Source organism: Erithacus rubecula, assembly GCF_903797595.1.
Source record: "Erithacus rubecula genome assembly, chromosome: 11".
Lineage (NCBI taxonomy): Eukaryota > Metazoa > Chordata > Aves > Passeriformes > Muscicapidae > Erithacus > Erithacus rubecula.
This window is the reverse complement of record NC_136663.1, coordinates 9,054,503-9,074,551: the sequence shown is the minus strand read 5'-3', so window position 1 is coordinate 9,074,551 and position 20,049 is coordinate 9,054,503. Positions and strand designations below refer to the sequence as shown.

At 38.9% G+C, this 20,049-nt stretch overlaps 1 protein-coding gene across 1 annotated transcript in view; it reads left to right on the top strand.

Annotated features, from left to right (window-relative positions):
* PSMD1 (proteasome 26S subunit, non-ATPase 1) overlaps positions 1-20,049 on the top strand; it is a 62,879-nt gene that overhangs the window by 4,474 nt on the left and 38,356 nt on the right. The window contains exons 6-16 of the mRNA XM_079314908.1: positions 1,099-1,242; positions 1,965-2,191; positions 3,508-3,571; positions 5,282-5,410; positions 6,401-6,489; positions 6,970-7,048; positions 7,554-7,727; positions 8,654-8,765; positions 9,383-9,579; positions 10,174-10,269; positions 10,798-10,862. Coding sequence (XP_079171034.1) covers positions 1,099-1,242; positions 1,965-2,191; positions 3,508-3,571; positions 5,282-5,410; positions 6,401-6,489; positions 6,970-7,048; positions 7,554-7,727; positions 8,654-8,765; positions 9,383-9,579; positions 10,174-10,269; positions 10,798-10,862 — 1,376 coding nt within the window. The remainder of the gene's footprint in view (positions 1-1,098; positions 1,243-1,964; positions 2,192-3,507; positions 3,572-5,281; positions 5,411-6,400; positions 6,490-6,969; positions 7,049-7,553; positions 7,728-8,653; positions 8,766-9,382; positions 9,580-10,173; positions 10,270-10,797; positions 10,863-20,049) is intronic.

Sequence of the window (20,049 nt, the reverse complement as noted above, 5' to 3'; positions counted from 1 at the left end):
TTGCCCTGTTTTGTTTGAACAGAATAAAAGATAAAACTCAGGGTGTTCAGTTCAGTGTGTTCATGGAAAGCAGTGTCACTCAGGACTGTCAAGTATAGGAAGATCCCCGCTGCCTTTAGGAAATTCTTGAGCTACGAGTTTATGGGAAAATATTCCCAGGAGGCTTGGCTATGTGCCCTCTTCTTAAGGTATTCCCTCACCTACTGGCAGAGATACAACACTGACATAATATAAGAGCAGCCCTTTTATTTAGTTGTGCCTGTCATCTGCTGTAATTCACTGTGGGAAGGAATCCTTAGGGCTGGGTAAGTGATTTATTAATGGAAAGCAAAAGAAAAAAATTCTGGTAGGTGGGTGAGCTGCTCTAATTTTCAGTGGCTGTGCAGTTTTGGCCTGACTCCAAGATGGGGCACCTTGCCTTTAAAATCTTTCACTGAGGGTTTAATAGTGGCAGTAAGAGAAGCAGCAGCTCAGCAGCTGTGTGCAATCATGTTATGCTGTAGTATCTCAATCATATGCCAGATACATAGCTTGAATCCTTTAACTATTACTGCTTTTCACTTCACAACTTTTGCATATGTTTGGATGTCTCCCATTTCTGAATATTAGTGATAATCATAAGGCATCCATTTTTTTTTCTTTGTTGTCCTATGCATTTAATAATTTACCCAATATAAATCCCTCATTTTGAATTACCTTTCTGAGGTCTAGTAACCAAATCAGTTTCTCAGAGTTGATAATTTCTTGGTGCATGGTTCATTTTTCTGGCATTTTATGTTGGTGCAGTGAATTCCACTGCATTCAAACATTATTGTTTGAACAAGAAGGGTGAAGGGAAGATAGGTATTGTCTTTTAAAGTTAATATTTTGCATGTTTTAACTTCTGAATTAAATGTTGGTCCTGCATGATTTTGATGATATTTTTTCTTTAAACTTCCATACACCTGTATATGAGCTTTTCTGAAAAGAGGAAACAATGAAGATTAATATGCACGTTTGGTCTGCTTTTTTAAATAGAAAAAGGATAGCTTTATTTTCCTCTCTAAATCCTGCTTGTTGGTCTAAACCTGTGTTTGATATCCCTGGATTTTTTTTCAGAATGATGTTCCTGGGATGCTGGCTTACAGCCTGAAGCTCTGTATGTCTTTGATGCAGAATAAACAGTTTCGTAATAAAGTCTTGAGAGTTCTAGTTAAAATCTACATGAATCTGGAGAAACCAGACTTCATCAATGTGTGCCAGGTAAACTTTTCAAAGTCATGTTTAAAGATAGTAAAAAGTTACTCTTCTTTAGGTATATTTGAGGTGACATCTACCTGTTCTCCATTTTTGTTCAGTTAAATGAAATAATCTCTTCCTGATTGTGTGCTTCCAACATATATCAGAGTGAGACCAACTTGAAAAAGAGATGTAAAGATTGCATATTTGGTCAATTTGTAGAGAAAGAAATCTGTTCAAAGGCAGTTTGAGGACACAGACAACTGTGACAGAATATTTTAAGTCTATGTAGGGAGTATCAGATGGTAGGTTCACAGCTTGGCGTGAACAAGAACATTTCCAGTCCTTTGCTTTTTTGGTAAGCCATTGTCTGAAAATGTGTAGACAACCAGTTGTGAAGTTACTCAGATATTCTCAGATCTTTTCCAGTCTTGGTATGCCACATACACGTGACTCAGTGTTACACCTGCTTCATTTCAGCTGAGATATCCCTACAAAATGGCTTCTTCAATGTGCTATTGAAATTTCTGTTTCTAGTAGGACAAATCTTGTTTTTCTATTGTCTTCAATGAAAGAGAGAAAAGTTTTCTTTCTTTGAAGGAGATGTTCTGTGGAAGCAGCAGATGAGGGTATTGGAGTGTGGCCTTGGGTAGTGTTGTTTTCTCATTATGAAGTATCTAATGTCTTCTCCTTTTTTTTTTTTTTTTTTTTTTTTTTTTCCCTATTCTTCCCTTTCTCTTGCTCAGTGCCTGATATTCCTGGATGACCCACAGGCTGTGAGTGACATCTTGGAAAAGTTGGTGAAGGATGATAACCTTCTCATGGCCTACCAAATTTGCTTTGACCTGTATGAGAGTGCGAGCCAGCAGTTCCTGTCTTCTGTCATCCAGAACCTCCGCACGGTTGGAACTCCCATTGCCTCCGTGCCTGGATCCACCAACACTGGCACTGTCCCTGGATCAGAGAAAGACAGGTGGGGAGACTGACTTGAGAGGTGCTGGAGTTGTTTGGCTGCAGTCCTGCTCTAAGGGAGCTTCATATTCCATGTATGGTTGCTTTTTACAAGCTATTAAGTTACTCCCTTTTATTTAAGTAATAGGCAAGACGTGCTATTTGCTCAAAACAAAATTGTGTATTGCCAAAATCTACTGGTTTTTAGAAGGATTTTCCTTTGCAGTTGAGATAAGCACAGAGCTGTTATACTGGGGCTCAGCTAATGATCAGTGATTCATTAAGCCACAGCATGAATTGCTTGGGAATGCTGATTCTGTGTGGTCTTTGCAGCAGTTTGCAGAGCTGAGGAAAGGAGGAGTTCAGGGAAAAAGGTCTTCACAGCTATGTGCAAGTTTGGTTTCACATAACAGCTTGTGAGAAGAGTGAGCTCAGATCACACTATTGTGTCAACAGACCATTTACTTACAGTTCAAAGAGTTACTTCAAATCTACTTTGAGTTTTAAAAACATGTTCAGTGGTCAGTATCACAGATCTTAACTGCAAGAACCTGCACTAACTGTTATCTTTATTTCTTCTTTTGGTGACATACAGGATAATTAGCAAATCTGTGCTGAAGTTGATGCCCAGCTCAGGGGCAGCATGGAAGAAGTTAGTTCTCCATCTGCTCTGTAATCACCATAGAATATTTGCTGGTACTTTCACCAGAGCTCTCATGTCCGTGCACAACCTGCTCCCTGCACTCTCTTTGGCAGTGTGTGGTGGAGAATCACACCTTGATCTAGGCTGGTTGAATATAAGGGTTTAGCCAGCTGTGGAGCTGCATATAAGTACTTTTGAGTCAGTGACACATGAATGACAAGCATTTTCCTCTTCCTCTTTTCCAGTAGGAAAAAAGAAGACACAGAATAATTTGTGTCGGTTTGTGAAGCATTAGGAAAAGGTGCTAACAACAGTTTAATGTTTCATTTCCATGTCAGCACTCTAGGATTCATGCTATTAGTGACAAGCACAAGGCTTCTAGGGGAGGATATAATTGTCCTTGATGCCTTGTTTCTTGACCTTGTTTTCTCACCTCTGTCTATTCATTTCCTACAGGTATTTTGTTTTTGTTGTTTCTGTAGGTGGAATAAGAGAATAAGGTTTTCTAGGCCTTTGTCTTCAAGTTCCTTGAAAAATTGAGTGGAGAGGAAGTTTTCTGCTCAGCCCTTGTTCTATCAAAGACTTCCTGTCATCATCTCCAAATTCCAGGCTACTCATTCGGGACAATGTTCAGCCATAATTACAGTAGTTGACTTGTTGCAAGTGATGCATTTTTCATTTTTATTTTATTTCAGTGATGCTATGGAAGCGGAAGAGAAACCAGGAAGCACTTGTGCAGCAGGGAGGTCTGCAGAAATGGTGAGTACTATTTCTGAAACAGACCTTACTTAGTTTTCCTTACGTGTTCTCTTTTGATGTCTGGGATTTCTAAATTGGTTTGGCTAATAAAGAATGGGATCCCTTTTCTGTCTTACTTGGAGACAAGGAGACAGATGATCTCTTGAGAGATCTGACTTAAATGTCCAGCAGTTCAGATACTGAAAGCTCTGTGAGAGTGGGAAATTATCAGAGTTCAGTAGGAATTACTGAGTTTTGAAAAAGGAGACAGAAGGATCTGTCTCATGTGTTTGCTTTTTGATATTGAAAGAATTAACTCATCCCAAAAGCAAGGCCTGAAATTTAACTGCTGCTGAGAACCTTAGGGAGTGAATTATCTTGATGTATTTTTTTTCCTCTCTTTCAAAACTCCAACTGTAGTTCTGGTTGGTTAGAACTGATGCTGTTCTGCAGGAATGGCAGGAGGGGATGCTGATGGAACATTGTTTTCCATGAAGGCATAAAGTTACCTCGGGCCTACAAGATGCTGTGTTGCTGGCCCAGTTGGAATCTTTTGGTTTAGTTTCTTTACCCAAGTCTTTGGAGAAAGCGAGTTCACTTCTAACATGCACATACAGTTGCATTTCAGCATGTAGAATAGTTAATGCAGTTTTGACATTTCCAATGCTGAAGACAAGAAGTTCCACCAGAGAAGAAGGTAAAACCCAAGACAAGTTGTTTTATATTTTTCTTTTTTTTCCCTACGGTAAATGTTTGCAAACAAAACCTGGAAATCTTTGAAAGATTCTTTCAGATTACCTAAAAATTGATTAAGGGCAAACAGAAGTGGTTACTTCAAATTATATTTCACAAGGGAAAAAAAAGAGTCAAATTTCTTGTCCCAGCAAGGAATCTTGACAGTGCTTTTTTATAGGAAAGGTGTCTTGAATTAGTTTCTGCTCTATTGGCTTTGCTGATTGTGCCAAGTACACAAAAACAATCTGTGTGGCCAGAAATGTTCTTTTGCTTAATCTTCCACAATTCAGAGTGCTGACTACAAAAAAATAATTGAGGGAATTAGTTTAAGGGGTGAACTCCTCATGCTTGACTGGTCTGTGACCAGCTAGCAGTGTCAGGACAAAGAGCTGCATTGCACTTTTCACCCTGCTTGGAACAAACTTCAGTTTCTACAAATTCATTTCCAGCTGTTCCATCATGAGGAGGAAGGAGACTTTTCTCAAAGAGCTCTTGAAGATGAATGTATTAGTTTCCTAATTCTACTAGCTGTTGTTCTAAGTAAAGCTTGTAGCTTAGAAGAATGATGCTGCAGCTCAGCACAGGGCCATGTAAAGTATTGTAGCTTGGTGGCCCTGTGTGTGAAAGCTTCCATGGAAATACAGGTTCATTTATAAAAGAGTTTGCCTCTGGCAGGAGACTTACTGTCTCTGTAAGGCCAAACAGCAGCTTGCAGAATGTCAGATGTCATCCATATTCTTTTGCTTTCAATGAAAGAACACATTTCTTTATGAAGAGTCTTCTCCCACCTGCATTGTTGTACACAAAAGATTTGATCTCTGGGAGGTTTGGGCTTGTGCACCAAGGACAGAAACAATGTCTTTTTAGTCCTAAAACCAGATAGGCTTTGGAATATGGTGATAGGAACATACCAGAGCAGCTTCTCATGAGTTGTATTTTAACAGAGCCATAATTGGGTTCTCATGGAATTTTTTTCCTTTTTGTTTGTATGTGAAGAACCCAGAGCCTAAGGACCAGATCTCAAAAATGATTAAAATTTTAAGTGGGGAAATGGCCATTGAGTTACATCTGCAGTTTTTAATACGAAACAACAATACAGACCTCATGATCCTCAAAAACACAAAGGTAAGAGACTTTGTGAAATATGGTTGTCTTGGATTTATCTGATTAATCCTGTGTTGGTTTTGACCATGCTGCTGTTGTTTTTACTGATAGGCTGCTATTAGCATGTTGATATTTTAATTCGTTTTTTTCTGATTAATAGCAACTCACATTTTTCTTACCCTTTTTTTTTTGGTGAGTTTGTTTTTCATCTGTTCAGTAAGATGGGCAAAATTTACTCTCCAGCTCCATGTTGGATCTATTGCAAATGCTGCTGGTTGGGAAGGGAGGAGTCAGCCAGGACTATAGGTTACAGTATGTTGGTATCTTGGTTGAGATGTTAGGTAAGCCCACCCCTTCAGCTTGGCAAGGGTATCCTGGTATGTAGTAAAAGACCAGTATTTCTACATTGGAGACAAAACCAATCAGGTACTTTAATGTAGACAGTGTTAGTGAATGGAGTAACTCATATTTTTTTGTAAGGGATTACTCGAGGGTGAGAAAATGAAAACTTCCAGGTAACTCTTAAATCCTTACTAGAAACTATAGGAGAAGTTATTTATTTGTGAAATAAGATGCACATCATCAGTAAAAGTAGTAGGAGTTGCTTGTTAGTGGGTTCATCTATTTCAGATGACACTTCAGATGTATTGAAAAATCTTTTCCATCTGCTGTTCAGGAGTGATTCTGCAGTAGAGTTCTGGGAACAGCCTGGAAACATCAGCAGCACTCACTGTGCAGTGCTCAGTTCTGGGAAGAGGAGGGGGATGGTTCTCCAGTTAAGTGGCAGTTGGAGTAATCACATGTCTGAAAGAAACTTACAGAAAGGATCATTTTGCATGGGAAAGATGGCTTGTTAGACTGTATTAGCAATCTATTAGCTGATTACAGGGAAATTGCTGGTTAAATTGAGGATCATTACAGTCCATTTTTCTAAAGTACCATCAGGCTTGTTTAGTGACCTTGACCAGATCTTTTGCCAAGTGATGCTACTGATTGTTCTTGTTCTTTCAGGATGCAGTGAGGAATTCTGTGTGTCATACAGCAACTGTTATAGCAAATTCCTTTATGCATTGTGGGACAACCAGTGACCAGTTTCTTAGGTAAATCTATGGCAAGGAAGCTCCCATGTCATTTAGAGGTGTTTGAACACATTGCTGCCCTCCTTAACTTGATAATTTCAGAGTGGTAACTGCAGAACTCTAATGCTGTTAGAGAATTGTCTCCTTTTCTCTATCCTCACAAATTGGCTTTGTTTGACTGTTAACTGAATGAGCAGCTTGGAGCGTGAAGAGAAGCTGCAGAAACTGCTAAAGCTTTTCCCAGAGAACTGGTGGGCTGCATATTGAGCAGTTCTCTTGTCTTTCACTGAGATCACCCATGTCTAGAACCTCGACTAAATAGGCAAAAATCAGGACTGATGAAGGGGAGAGAAATGTAAAGTGGGGTTGTGGTTAGCTACCTTCATTTCTGGAGCTGCTTTTTAGTTTGAAGCAGTCTTCAGTGCCCTGAAACCCTGCTTGCAGGATTAGGAGCAGGCTGTATGAAAAACTTTGTATAACCTTTCTCTTTTCATCTTCTAGAGATAATTTGGAGTGGCTGGCCAGGGCCACTAACTGGGCTAAGTTTACTGCTACTGCCAGCTTGGGTGTTATACACAAGGTAACATTGCATTCATTTCCCTCTGCTCAGTGTAAATGCTTGACTTGTTAACATTGAACATGTGGAAATGGGGATTCTGAATGGTGCCTGCACTCCAGTGTACCTGGCACAGCTATAACATATTTTGTATCTTTGCACTAAAAAGCTGTGTTTATATTGTTTTCATCTGACATCCAATATAATTTTGGCATGTTTTGCTGAGAATCAGAAAGGTGCTAGGATAACATGGCTTAAGGAGAGAGTGTTTTTTCTAACTCTTCGTTTGTGAGTTGAACAGATTTAATAGTTTCAAGGTATTAAAAGTGCAGTTGGTCCTTATGTGATTTTGGGATACACCAAAGTTCCTTACTGTAGTAACTTTCAGTGAGTTTCAACAGTGATGTGTGGCACTGGGACACTGATTTTAGTGGGAAAAGTAAGGGCTATAACACACGTTTAAATATTACTTTGCTGTTTTTTCATATTTCACTTGCCACTGTCTACCTGCTGGACAATGGGCATCCAGGGTCACGAGAAAGAAGCATTGCAGCTAATGGCCACCTACCTGCCCAAGGACACCTCTCCAGGGTCAGCCTACCAGGAGGGAGGAGGCCTCTACGCCTTGGGCCTCATCCATGCCAACCATGGCGGGGACATCATTGACTACTTGCTGAACCAGCTGAAGAATGCCAGTAATGATGTGTGTACTGGGCTCAGCAATGAGCCTTTGTTTTGTTTGGAATATGCAGGAGGGTGCTGGCTGGTTTAGTAGTGGGGGATAGAGGTAATTAAGCAGCAGTGTGGTACTTAGATCTCCTCTGACGGTTAAAGGTTGGTTTTAACAACCTGTTGCTTAAGGTTTAGGTAAGAATTTTAAGAAATTCATATGTACTTGACAGTGACTGTAACTTCATATTTACTGCTTGTTATATCTGCTTTGTTTTACTAGTGGACTTGCAGCATTCAGGCAATGTTATTGTTTACAGCTTAGTTGTCAGGGAAATAAGCCACAAAATGTTTCTGCTGACCTGACTTGTAGTTTTAATACATCTTGCACAATAAGAAGTGTTTTACTTCTGCACTTAGTGTTTGTAGACCTCTAAGAAAAATATCTTTTTTAAGATCATTGTCCCAGCATGTTCCTTCTTTCTCCTTGTGGAATCTCAGATTGCTTTTTTTAAAATTCCATTAACAGATCCCACTAATGTTACTGCAATTGTATCCATTGCTAGAATAAAAGATGTAATATACTGTTTTTAAGTGGGTACCTTTTTACCTTTTTATTTTAAAGCTTTTACCAGCTTAGTGGCACAGATTTATGGTTTTACATAAATCACTTAGTGGGGGAAAAGATCTTGAAGTTACCAGAAAGTCTTCTGTGCTATGTGTTAAGCTTCTGCAACTCACTCTTTATGGGCTTTTGAACTGTTTTTCTTCTATTTTCTGCCTCTTTCACTGGACCTGCTGCCTCAGACTGTGAAAGTGGTATTTCTAGCAGGTTAAGAGATCATTTTAGGTTGGTTTGGGGCTAAAAGGTGACAGGTTTATATTGATGGAAAGATGTCTACTTCAGCTGAAGCCATGCTGTTCCCTGTTTGATGACTGAACTTGCATATGCTTCTCTAGATTGTGCGACATGGGGGCAGCCTGGGCTTGGGGCTGGCTGCCATGGGGACAGCACGTCAAGATGTGTACGATCTGCTGAAAACAAATCTATACCAGGATGATGCAGTGACAGGTAAATGTTCTGCTTTCAAAGCAAATAACCATCTGAGGCCTTATCAGGCACCTAGGCTTTTTTTGTCGTGTTTTTTTTTTTCCACCCAGCATGTATGTTAGCAGCATAGATTGTTTCTAGCTGTGTTTTATTTACTGACCTTTTCCTGATCATTATGGCTCTTTAGTTTAATGTGTCAGTAATATTCAGAGATCCTGTCATGACTGGCATTGTGGCAGGTTTGGTAAGACACGCTAGGTCTTTAAACAGCCCCTTATTTAGCTCTGTTCTTTAGTTTGTCATATGCTTTTTCTGTAGTGTGACTGATTTCCAGAGCCATGTGCTTTTTTGAGCTGAGAGATAAGCTTGGAGAAGCTTGTGGGAGTTACTGCTGCATTGGTGGGGCTTGTAGAAAAATGATCTCAGCAGCTCTTGGCCCAAGGAAACAATAGTTGAACTTGGTAGAGAAAAGTACTGAATTGTGGTTGCAAACACATTTTTCCATGAATAATGAAGTTGTTGGGCATGGTGATGTCCAGAAGTGATCTATTGGCCTACATGTAGTGTGATTTTTCTAGATACGGTATTTATTACTTTTGGGAACAGAATTGACTTTTTTGCTTTTCTGTGCTTTTCAGGTGAGGCAGCTGGCCTGGCACTGGGGTTGGTTATGTTGGGATCTAAAAATGCCCAGGCTATTGAGGACATGGTTGGCTATGCACAGGAAACCCAGCACGAAAAGATCCTGCGAGGCCTCGCTGTTGGAATTGCTCTGGTCATGTATGGGAGGATGGAGGAGGCAGATGCTCTCATTGAGAGTCTCTGCAGAGATAAGGTAAATTGAGCTGTGACTTAATCCCTGACTTTTGTGTTGCACAGCTGACCTTCCTGTCCATTTGTGAATCTCCAGCTGGGAGATGATGGGTTGGCTCTTTTTGAACCAGAGCAGTTCTTATGTAGGTCTGAAGTCGGACTGTTTCACAAGTTGTTGCACTGATCAAAAATATAAGAACAATACTGCTTATTTGTGTATTTCTTTAGCCTTATACTTGGTCTTAGAGTCATGTGAGCAGCAGCAGGGAGTAGAACAGGATGTAGTGGTTAAAAACAGATGAGACTTGCTGTAGGTGGATGATCTCAAGGCTCTGGTAGTGATCATTGCAGACAGCAATAAGAAGCAGAATGAACCTCTGCCCTATACTCTGGCAGCCTGCAGCATTGCAAGGCTCTCTGTCCCCCTGAACCTGGTAATGACAACCTTGCTTTGATGATTGTCCTGTTACTTGTCCCAAATAAATAATTAAGCAATGAAGTTTGCCTTCATTTGACCTGTTTACAGATTCAAGACATGAGAGTGGAACAGATTTAAAGTTAGAATTACCGAGTCACAATTTGGATGGATGTGAAATACTGATGCTTTCTCTTCCAGGATCCAATTCTCCGTCGTTCTGGCATGTACACTGTGGCTATGGCATACTGTGGCTCAGGGAACAACAAGGCTATCAGGCGCCTACTGCATGTGGCTGTAAGTACTCTGGCCTTAGGAGGATGTAGGAAGAAATTTCTGGTCAGGAGGCAAGCATATCACTTTGTCAGGCTTTGTGTCTGCTGTGTTAATATTCTGGTCCAAATCAGAGATTGTGAAATGATGAAAGCTTTACTTTGTATTATGAGTAGAACTAACAGGGCCTTCTGACATTAGGGTAAGTAGACTTTCAGACTTTCAACCTGGTATCACAGAAAAGGAATCTATTAAAAATTAAAACATGAACTTAAACGACCCACCTAACAGGTTTGCAATGAATAGTCTGCATAGTGATGGGCTGAAGAAAAAATAAAAGAAATTTTAGAAGGTGAAGTCTGTCTGTTCTTTGATCATCTTGCAGTTGGTGTGCAAACAGCAGGTGAGACTGTTTGGGCAAAGGCTAAATATGATTTTAACTAACTTTCTCTATAATCCTGTCTTCTTGATTAGCTGACATCTGGCCTGAAATGTTGCAGAGTCCTCAAGTGTTTTAACTGTAATCTGAATGTCCTGTTTTTCCTTTTGTAGGTAAGTGATGTGAATGACGACGTGAGGCGGGCAGCTGTGGAGTCACTTGGTTTCATTCTGTTCAGGTAAAGTGTCTTCCTTGGTCACTCCTGCAGCTTTCAATTTAATTTCTGTTACTTTTTCAGAAAATGAGTGTGCTGCTGCTTTCACAAAGTGACTGAGCTGCTAATGGAATGGATTTTGAAAAGTTAAAAAACTGAGAGATTGGTTTAGATTCAGCAGTGTTCCTTAATGTTCAGCAGAGGTTTAATGAGTCTTTCTGTAGGTTTTCTGAGTTGTGGCTTAATTGTCTGAACAGAGATAGATGAAGTTGACAAATAGAATGTAAAATGAATATTTTCAGATTTTACAGTTAATTAAAAATTAAGTATACTGTGCTTGTGCCAAGCCTCTTAAGGGCAGAAGTACTCATACAAATGTATCTGCCTAATGGCTATAAAAAATGTTGTGACTTTGATTTAAAAAAACCAAACAAACTGAAGGGGGATCTTGAAATAGTCTTTGTTTCTTAAGTATCCACTGTTAAACTCTGATAATTTCCTGGACTTACATTGTAACATGCACCAATCACAAAGTCATCACAATGTTTCCTTTGGTTGTCTAAAGTGAGGCCTATTGCTGAAATGGTGTTTTGTAGTGCTCTACAGTTCCTTAGCTAAGGGGTAGTTGGGGAATTAGAAGGCTCCCCAAGAACTACACCTGCATCTGACAATACAATCTGTGTAATCTGAGCACTGAGCCAAACTGCAGCCTTGGGGTGTGGCTGAGAGGAGCTGGTGCATACTTGGGTCCATAATTGTAATTTAAAAATTATTCTTCACATCTAGCTTAAAAGCAGGATGAGAAGTTCTTAAAGATGGGGTTAAAACTTGGTTTACTGATGAGAGCAGCTTTTCACTTCCCATGGAAGTGACTCTGCGCCGTTCTGCTCTGTCTGAAGGATAATTCAATGTGGTTTGCAGAGAGGACAGATTCTCTCAGTGGGCAGCAGGTGTCTCTCAAGTGCTTCTGCTTTGTTGCTTTCAAGCAGCACAGCTCGTTCCTTGCTCTGCTTGGGGATCTCTGCCTCTCCTGAAGCCAAGGGGTCTGTTTAGCTGACTTCTGTATCTGTATACAGAACAAAAATTCCATGCACGCCTTCCATAATTTCAGGCATCTTTTTTCAAAACAGGTTATGACAAAACCCTTTAGAGCTCACATTTCCGTGTAATTTTTCTTTTCAACAACTGCAAAACAGAATTGGATATGGATAGCTCTTACCAAAATGAGGAACTTTCAAGGCTCTGAGCTAAACCATTTACCATGTGCTGGCATCTTGCAAGAGCAGCATAGTTCAGGGCCCGTTTCTCCATATCCAACAATGAGGAAATCAGTGACATCATCTTTGACTCTTTCACCTATTATACAGTGGTTCAGATGTACAATAGAGAGGAGCATTTCCTTGTAAATTCCAGCATCCACCTTACTTGATAGTCAGTGACTAAAACCTGTTAGCTGGTTACCACTGGCTGCTGGAGGCAAAAGGTTTGTGTTAGACTATGGTGGTTGTCAACACTTTTCACTTGATAACTAGTTGTGTGCTCTGGCCCAGCTCAACAATTTCATTGTACAGAGACATAAAAACAAAGTGAGTTGTGAGTTTGTCAGATTTCATGACAAAAATGACATTTCTTTCTTACAACTGTTGTATGTTGAAGTCTAACTGGATTTACTTGTAAAGGCCACTAACAGCATTGAATACTGGCAAGAGTCAGTGATCTGTCAGCTGCTGGGTATACAGAGCTTTTGAATGAAGTGTTTTGTGTTGGGAAGTGAGCAGGTCTGAGACACAGTGGGTTAAGTCCCAGAAAATAATCTCATTTTACGGGAAGAAAAAAATGACTGGAGGTCCTATGAAAAGAGTTCACATTGAATTCTTTGTATGTGGTTCCAGAAAGGGAACTGTGAAGTTCAAAATTGAAATAAGAGAATACATTTGTTTAATGCAGTCTACATTTTTCTTGGGGAATTCATGGCATTCATGTAAGTTTGAGTATGCTGGAGGTGTGAGTTTGTTGGATTGTACATCTCAGCAGTCTCAGACTTGTGCTTCTGTCTGATCCTCCTATAGGAATAGTAAAATCCATATAAGGGTGGAGGTTACACAGTCAGAGGATGATAATTTCCTTAAAAGCACCATTGTTTGAACATGACAGAACTACAGCCCACAAGCTCACATTGTGTCATAAATACCCAGTTTGTTTTCTCCTGTTGTTACAACTGTCTGTGAATAAATGTTCTTCCTCTTGGATTTGAACTAAAAGTGTTGTAAACGTCACAAAACTGCTAATTTTAGGTAACGCATCTGCATAGCAGAACATTCTGTAAGGCTTTGCTGTCCTTGTTTTCCTCTGTGAGTCCTCTTTGCTATCACATGCATACAATCCTGCATACACTCACTCAAGAGCCCATCTTGGCTTTTATTATTGGTAATGAAAACAGCACAGTATCAAAGTAAAATGTGATAGAACATAATGTAATAAAACATGACATAATTTTTAGAGCAACAAGGTTTTGCTTGAAGATTACCTCTTTTATATTTTTTTAAGCATGGTAATTCTTTTATTTTTTTCAATGGGCCTTTGAATTACTGGAAAAATACACGAAATAATGTATGTGGCATTTTCATTATTCAGAATTTATGAACCAGGGTTTAGATAGAATATTCTAGTCTAGGTTTGTAAGTTTTACCAAAGAATTGCAAGATAAAATTTTCCAGTGTGTTAAGAAAGATAATAAATCACCCAATTACAATCCCCAGAGGGATTGAGGATGCAGGGGTTAGTGCTGCTGTAACAGTTTCACTCTGGGATGTTGGATACACACTTGCCTGGCTGTGGAAATGTCTGCAGGCAAATCACCCAAGTGAGCAGAGCAGTGTCAGTCACACTGCTGTAGTGAAGAATATGTTGCATGTCCTGTTCATATAGCACAAAACTTCCTTGTCCTATTTCTGGGCTCCCCAAAGCTTTCCAGGGGACCCAGTGTGTAGAATTGAGCCTTGATTAGCAGCATTGCTGCTGTTAATTCTGGTTTTTGCTGACTGTTTAGAAGCAGTCCATAGGTTCAGACTGGGGATGGAAAGCACAGCTTGCTGTCTATAGGACTTGGTGTGGCTTTTTTCCCCTCTTGGCTTAGTGCCATTCAAATCTTAGGCACTAGTTACGTATTTTGGAGCAGATCATTTTCATGCCACTGTAGTAAATTAACAGAAAATGTTCTGGTGCAAGAAAATTGTTTCAAAACTGCCTCCTCTTTTCTTCTTTCCATCTAAAAAAACCGTGTGGTGCAAAAGCCTGGGACTTTACATCTTTTCTCTTTTCAAAAATGGCCACCTCTTGCAGGAGGCACTTCTAAGTAAAATGTTATTGTAAAGAGGCACTAATAAAGCTTGGGATGTTTGGAGCTTGCAGTGTGGATGCAGGGCTGAACAAGAAGCTGTATTGTGAAAGAGGAAGAAGAGAAATGATGTATTGGTTTGGCTACTTTAAGGTGTCTCTGTTTTCCCAGTCCTGGTCCTTTTGCCAGTGATCACAGATAGCAAACTTACCTTATTGTTGATGTTTATATACTGGTGGTTCTTTCTGCTGAAGTGGTTTATGAAATATTTATGACGGTTGGAAAACAGTATTTATAGCGCCTGTAATTTCTGGTCAGCTTTTTTAAAAGATTATTATGATGTGATGGAAAACATGATAAATTTAAAGTGTTTTGCTTTTTAAAAATGGAAAGACTTAATTTTATCACAATTTTTACTGCTTTAGATCATGAATTGATTTTTGTTGGTATTGCAGAGTGAGATGTGATTGGATTATGTCAGCCTTGTTTTGACAATGTTAGAGCAGTGCTGCAGAGTATCTAAACATTTTGTATACAAAATGAGGAGGTAGATATTTTATGGATAGAACCAATCTGATGGGAGAAAGCTTCAGTGTGGGATGGAGCAGTGCTTGCAAGCATGAACTAAAAACATTTAATGTTCTCATAGCAGTTGTTAAATCCAGAATGAGAGTCATGGGGAAGCGGGACTTGAGTTGTGGGATGCTGGTTTTGTCTTCATGCAGTACTGTTGGGAAAAGGCTAAGGGCAGGAGAGGGAACAATGCAGTGTCTAGAGAGTCCCAAAAGGAAGATGTAGTTTCAGCTGATAAGTGTAGGCTACCTAAACATGAAGAACTTTGCATGGCTTCTGTTCAGTTTTTCATTTTAGGATGATGCAAGTGAAACGGTAATGTTTCCTGCTTTTGTATTCTTTGTGTTTACATAGCCTTTGGTATTTTAAGGCTATATACTTGTTGTAAGGCAAACAGATCAGATAGTTGGATTTTATTCCTGAAAGACTCAGAGAGTTTGTTTTTGTTATATCCTCTAGTCTACCTTTATCCAGAAGGCAGATAGCAGATGATTTTAGTAATTGAGTATGAGGCTGACAGTCACTCTAATCTGATCTGTACCAGTGACCCTTTCAATGTTTTAATTGTGAAGAGGAATTTAGTGAAATGTATCTGCTTGTTAATTTTTGCATGGGAAAGATTAAAAGGGTTTTGTTTATAATCCCACACATTTTATCTTGTCATATTCAGTCTTCCTGGGAGAGGAGAATGAAGGTCCCTTTCAAAATCTTACTAAAACCAGAATAAGCCTTAGGCTTTCACTGAAGTTGTGCATGGTTTAATGAATTTGAAAATTTGTTGCCATTACCTGTGTAAAGCATACGTAAAGAGGATCCTTTAGAGAGTAAAAAGCTCTTATTTTAAGAGTATGAGGTTATTTGTCAGAGGTTGGAAAGGACTTGAATACCTGGATGCAAGGAATCATAGCTGTGGCTTGCCAAATATAGTTGACATGAATTATTAAAAATAAGACTAAAAATGGACACTTTTAGCAAGCTATCTTTCCTATTTTTGTACCTAGCTTCCCATTGTAAAATGAAAGGGCTTCCTTTCTGCAAGGAGAAAGTCTTCCACTGGAGAAAACATGGTTTCTCGTGGGAATAGACACTGATAGTAAATGTTATTTTGTTATGCCAAGGCAAAATTATATAAGTTACTTCTCTCCTGATTATTGTTTTTGCCATGTTAATGGTTGCCTGAAGAGCCAAAGGAGAAGTGCAACAAAGAAGGGCTTCTGAGCAGTTGTACTTAGGCATCTTTATCAATAAAGAAAAAAGTCTAATGCTTCATGGTAATACTAAGTTAATGCTGAGAACTGGCCAGAACTCTGGGACTCCTGGCTCCAGCTTGCAAGGAAAAAAGCCAGAAGAGTTCTGGCAAATGTTCTGCTTCTTTGGGCTCCAATGTCCCAGGCTGTTCAGTGTGCCTTTCCCAGGTTTACTGTGCTTACATTGCTTTACCTTTTTTTACTTCTTTTGATACAACAGCCAGGAAAAAGATTTCGGGGAGTTATGTTTTTGTTTCATTTTACCAGCTTGCAGTAATGTGGATGTTTCCATAGGTAATGGAAATGGTGTAGAAAAGCAGCACTTTCTGTGAAGCACTATAAAAAAATCCTATGTGCCTCTTGTGTGCAAGTAATACAGCACCAGTTTGTAGTATCAGCCTCTCTTCTTAGTCCCTTCTACTTGACACTTGATTTTAACTGTATTTGCATTTGAAAATGATTCTAGTATGGCCTCGTGTGATATAGTCAGGAAGAGTTTTATACTTGTAGGATACAAGTTAACTGAATAATACATTTTTCTAGTTGCCTGTGAGCTTCCTGATAGCTAAAGGCCTGCAGCTTATAAATTTAAGACTGATTTCACAAAATGCATTTTACATCACATCACTATAGCTGAATATATTTGGGATTAGCTGAATTTCTTGTTTCTCTGTTTCTCAGAGTGTATTAAAGATTGGGATTTTTTTGGGTTGATTCTTCTGGTTTTGTCTTGTTTCATGTGTATTTCATTGTTGTTTTGTTTCGTTTTTGTAAGGTAATCCCTTTATTTGCATTTCAAGACACTTACTCTCTTAGGATTCAAACTCCATTATTTTCCTCTCTGCAAGACTGCTGAGTCCTTATGTCCGTGTCTGTGCTGTAATTTTTAATTAGATAGGCAGAAAGAACATTGACTAAATATCTCCTAATGTATTTTAAATAATTAAACAACTAAACAACCACCATTGTCCATTGTTTTTCTAGAGTGTTCTTCCCATAGTGCTTGGATATTGCAGATCAGCTTTTACTTTTATCTTGGTTTTTGGTAGTTTAAAAAGAAATTAAATATACCAGATAAAGGTCTTTGTGATAATGAAAAATTTAACTAGGTAAGTCTAAGTTATTATTTTATGGACTTTATTTTATGGTCCCTGTACAATAATAACAACTCTAAATTATTATTGTATAGAGGCTATAGAGCTGGCCAGGTGGCTGAATTGGTGTGGGTCAGATTTGGAAAGAACTGGCAGCATTTTGCTCCAGAGAAAGGAATCCCTTTTTTCGTTTGTATGTGTTAAGTGGGAAGTGCATGACCCCTTCCTTCTGTAAAAATGTCTTGTGTTCTACAGCCAAATGACTGCAAAGCTTTATCAGTTATTTATACTGCTATCTTTATGAAAAAAGCTATAAAATATTATAATGCTACGAAAATGCTCTCAACTTTGCAGACAGCATATAAAAATATATTTTATAAAATTGTGGTACCTAAAGACAATACTCGTGGATTTAGTCCTGTTGTGCTTGTTGATGCCACATGAGCAGTTTTGTCCATAGTTACCATACAACAAACTGGTGCTTTCTTATAGGAGCTTGCAGTGACTCTCTCATCATGTCTTACTAATGAAGGTGATGTCTTTGTTCAGATAATTTCTTGTAGATACAGTTGCTAAAACAAGAAGTCTGCTGTCCATTATTTTTAGTTATCTTAGTTCACAGTTCTGCATATTCATCTTTTTTTCTTGCTCTGTCCTGCTTTCTAAGGCTGTTACCTGAATTCTCAGCATGTTTGCTTTGTAAGTGGGCAATCTCTGAGTGATGTCTTCCTGCACTTAGCATGTTAAGTGGAATGTTTTCCTCTTGGAAAGTGGAAGCATGGAATGTGCATGCTTTCTTGGCTGATGTGTTTCTGTATATGGAGAAATTTTCTTTCCCTGTATAAAAACTGGATTTTTGATTAGTCACTTTTCCCTTAGATTGAGGTTTGTTGTTGCTGACTGAACTCAGCAACAGGAACATACTGAGCTTCTGTTTACAGTTGCTAAAATTGAGAAACCTGTATGCTGGCTTGAGAAAATACATCTCTGTTGGGTGAGACTTTTTCAAGGATCATTTCATGTTGGTGGAAGTCTAAGCACTGATTACAGAGAGGCCTTGGAATCTTTCTCTGTGGGACATTTAGGGCAAATTACTCCTCATGTAAGACAGATTGCAGACTTGACAGCTATACAAGAACAGGGTCAGATAGAGAAAGAACTGAGTTACCTCTCAGTTTTTCTAGATGCTGTGAGCCAGCTGTGATGTTTCTGCTGGAAAGGGAAAATATAAGTTGCTGCTGAAAGTAGGTGATTGCTGCCTGCTATATTAACACTTTCTTTGTTTAATTAATATGGATTTATTTAAGTATCAAGAGAGTTTTCAAATATGCAAATATGACTGCTTCTTGCTTTCTGACTGCTGGGCAGTTACTCACAGAAATGGTGTTTGCCATTTGGTGTTACTGCTCGTGATGGCTGGATCCTACATTGCAGATTATGTTTTTAAGATTTTTGCTGTGATCACTCTGTGTATGGGTGTGATTGCACCTTCACCTGGTTCCAGGGCTCTGGGTTAAATAAGGCACTGCTCTGTGATGTTTTCAGTGACACACCTGGAAGTTTTATGGGGGTTGGGTTTTTTTATTCCTATTCCCTCCCTCTTTGAGATTCAAGATAATTTAGGTCTGATTAAAAGCATTTGATTCTCAAATATTTTCAGGTGGAGGTGTCTTTTATAGCTATCACAGTCCATCCATTCTGGCTATTAACTACAGAATCCTCTTAAACAAATTTTGATTAAGTGGAGGGAGAGCAGTTAAATTTACTCTAATTTGAGTGGCTAATGATTATCACCAAAAAGGGGAAGAAGGAGACAACTTACAGTACTACAGATGTGCTTTTAATCCTTTTTCCTGAAACTCTCTGGCAGTTGTTCCAGTAGGCTCTGTTTTGAGCTTAGGTATGTTTTAAATTAAATATATATAAAGAAATGTTGGAAGGACATATTATCTTTAGTACTTTCTGTTCTGCAGATGAAAAAATCCTAAGCCTTTTGCTGTACATAATTTTAGTGTAACCGAAGAATGCTGAAGACACTAAAAATGAAAACAAAGCCCAAGCTGAAAATTTTACTGTAAATGGAAACTACTGAAAAAATGGTGAGCTGGCTGCTTGCTGTAAGAACTCCAGTACTTTGGGGAAATCAGATTTCCTTTCCCAAAGAGTCTGGAGCTGTCAGAAGTTTCTGATTTCCCGAATAACACTCTGGTAACTTTTTATGAATTGTGAGAGAGTGCATATTGGGACCTGTAATTGGCCATCAGTTCAATTAAATCATTTTGAGCTCAACTAAACTGTGAATATGTGCAGGTGTAGGCAGTTCTGCTGTCTCTTAAATATTTGCTGTTATTTTCTGGTGAAGTAATCTGTCTATGATTACTTTCTGTGTACTACATTGGATGAGGGGAGGCTTTCACTGAAGTTTCCATGGTCATTAAAAAGGAAGCTTGTTCATATAAATTATAGGGATGTTCCAGGCATTGTGTATCATGTTCTTCTTATGATCATTGATTGTGTATTGTTTTATTTTGATTAAATAATTCATTTCCTTAGTACTAAAAGAAAAAAGGGTAGTTTTCTGTTTCTGGCACCACTGAGCTTATGGTTATGTGAATGTAATGGAGATAAAATTCAGGTGGGTGAAATATTCTGTCCATTCCTACAGTAAAGGGATAATTTCCACATAAGGAATTTTTAATCTTGCCTTATGGAATGGGCTTGTACATTGGTCTCTGCAGTGAGTGATTCTGCTTGTGATTTACACACCCTCAGGGAAAGAGGAAAACTCCTATATGGATACTCAGTCTCAGCAGGGGAATGTATGTGAGGAGGGAAAGCAGTGAGCATGTTTGCTGGTCTGTTTACAGAGATTTAAATTAAAACCCGTGAGCTTGTATCCCTCTTCTATTTTCATTGTAAAACATGAACCTACAAAGTTTTGTCTTCTTGCCAGAGCAAAT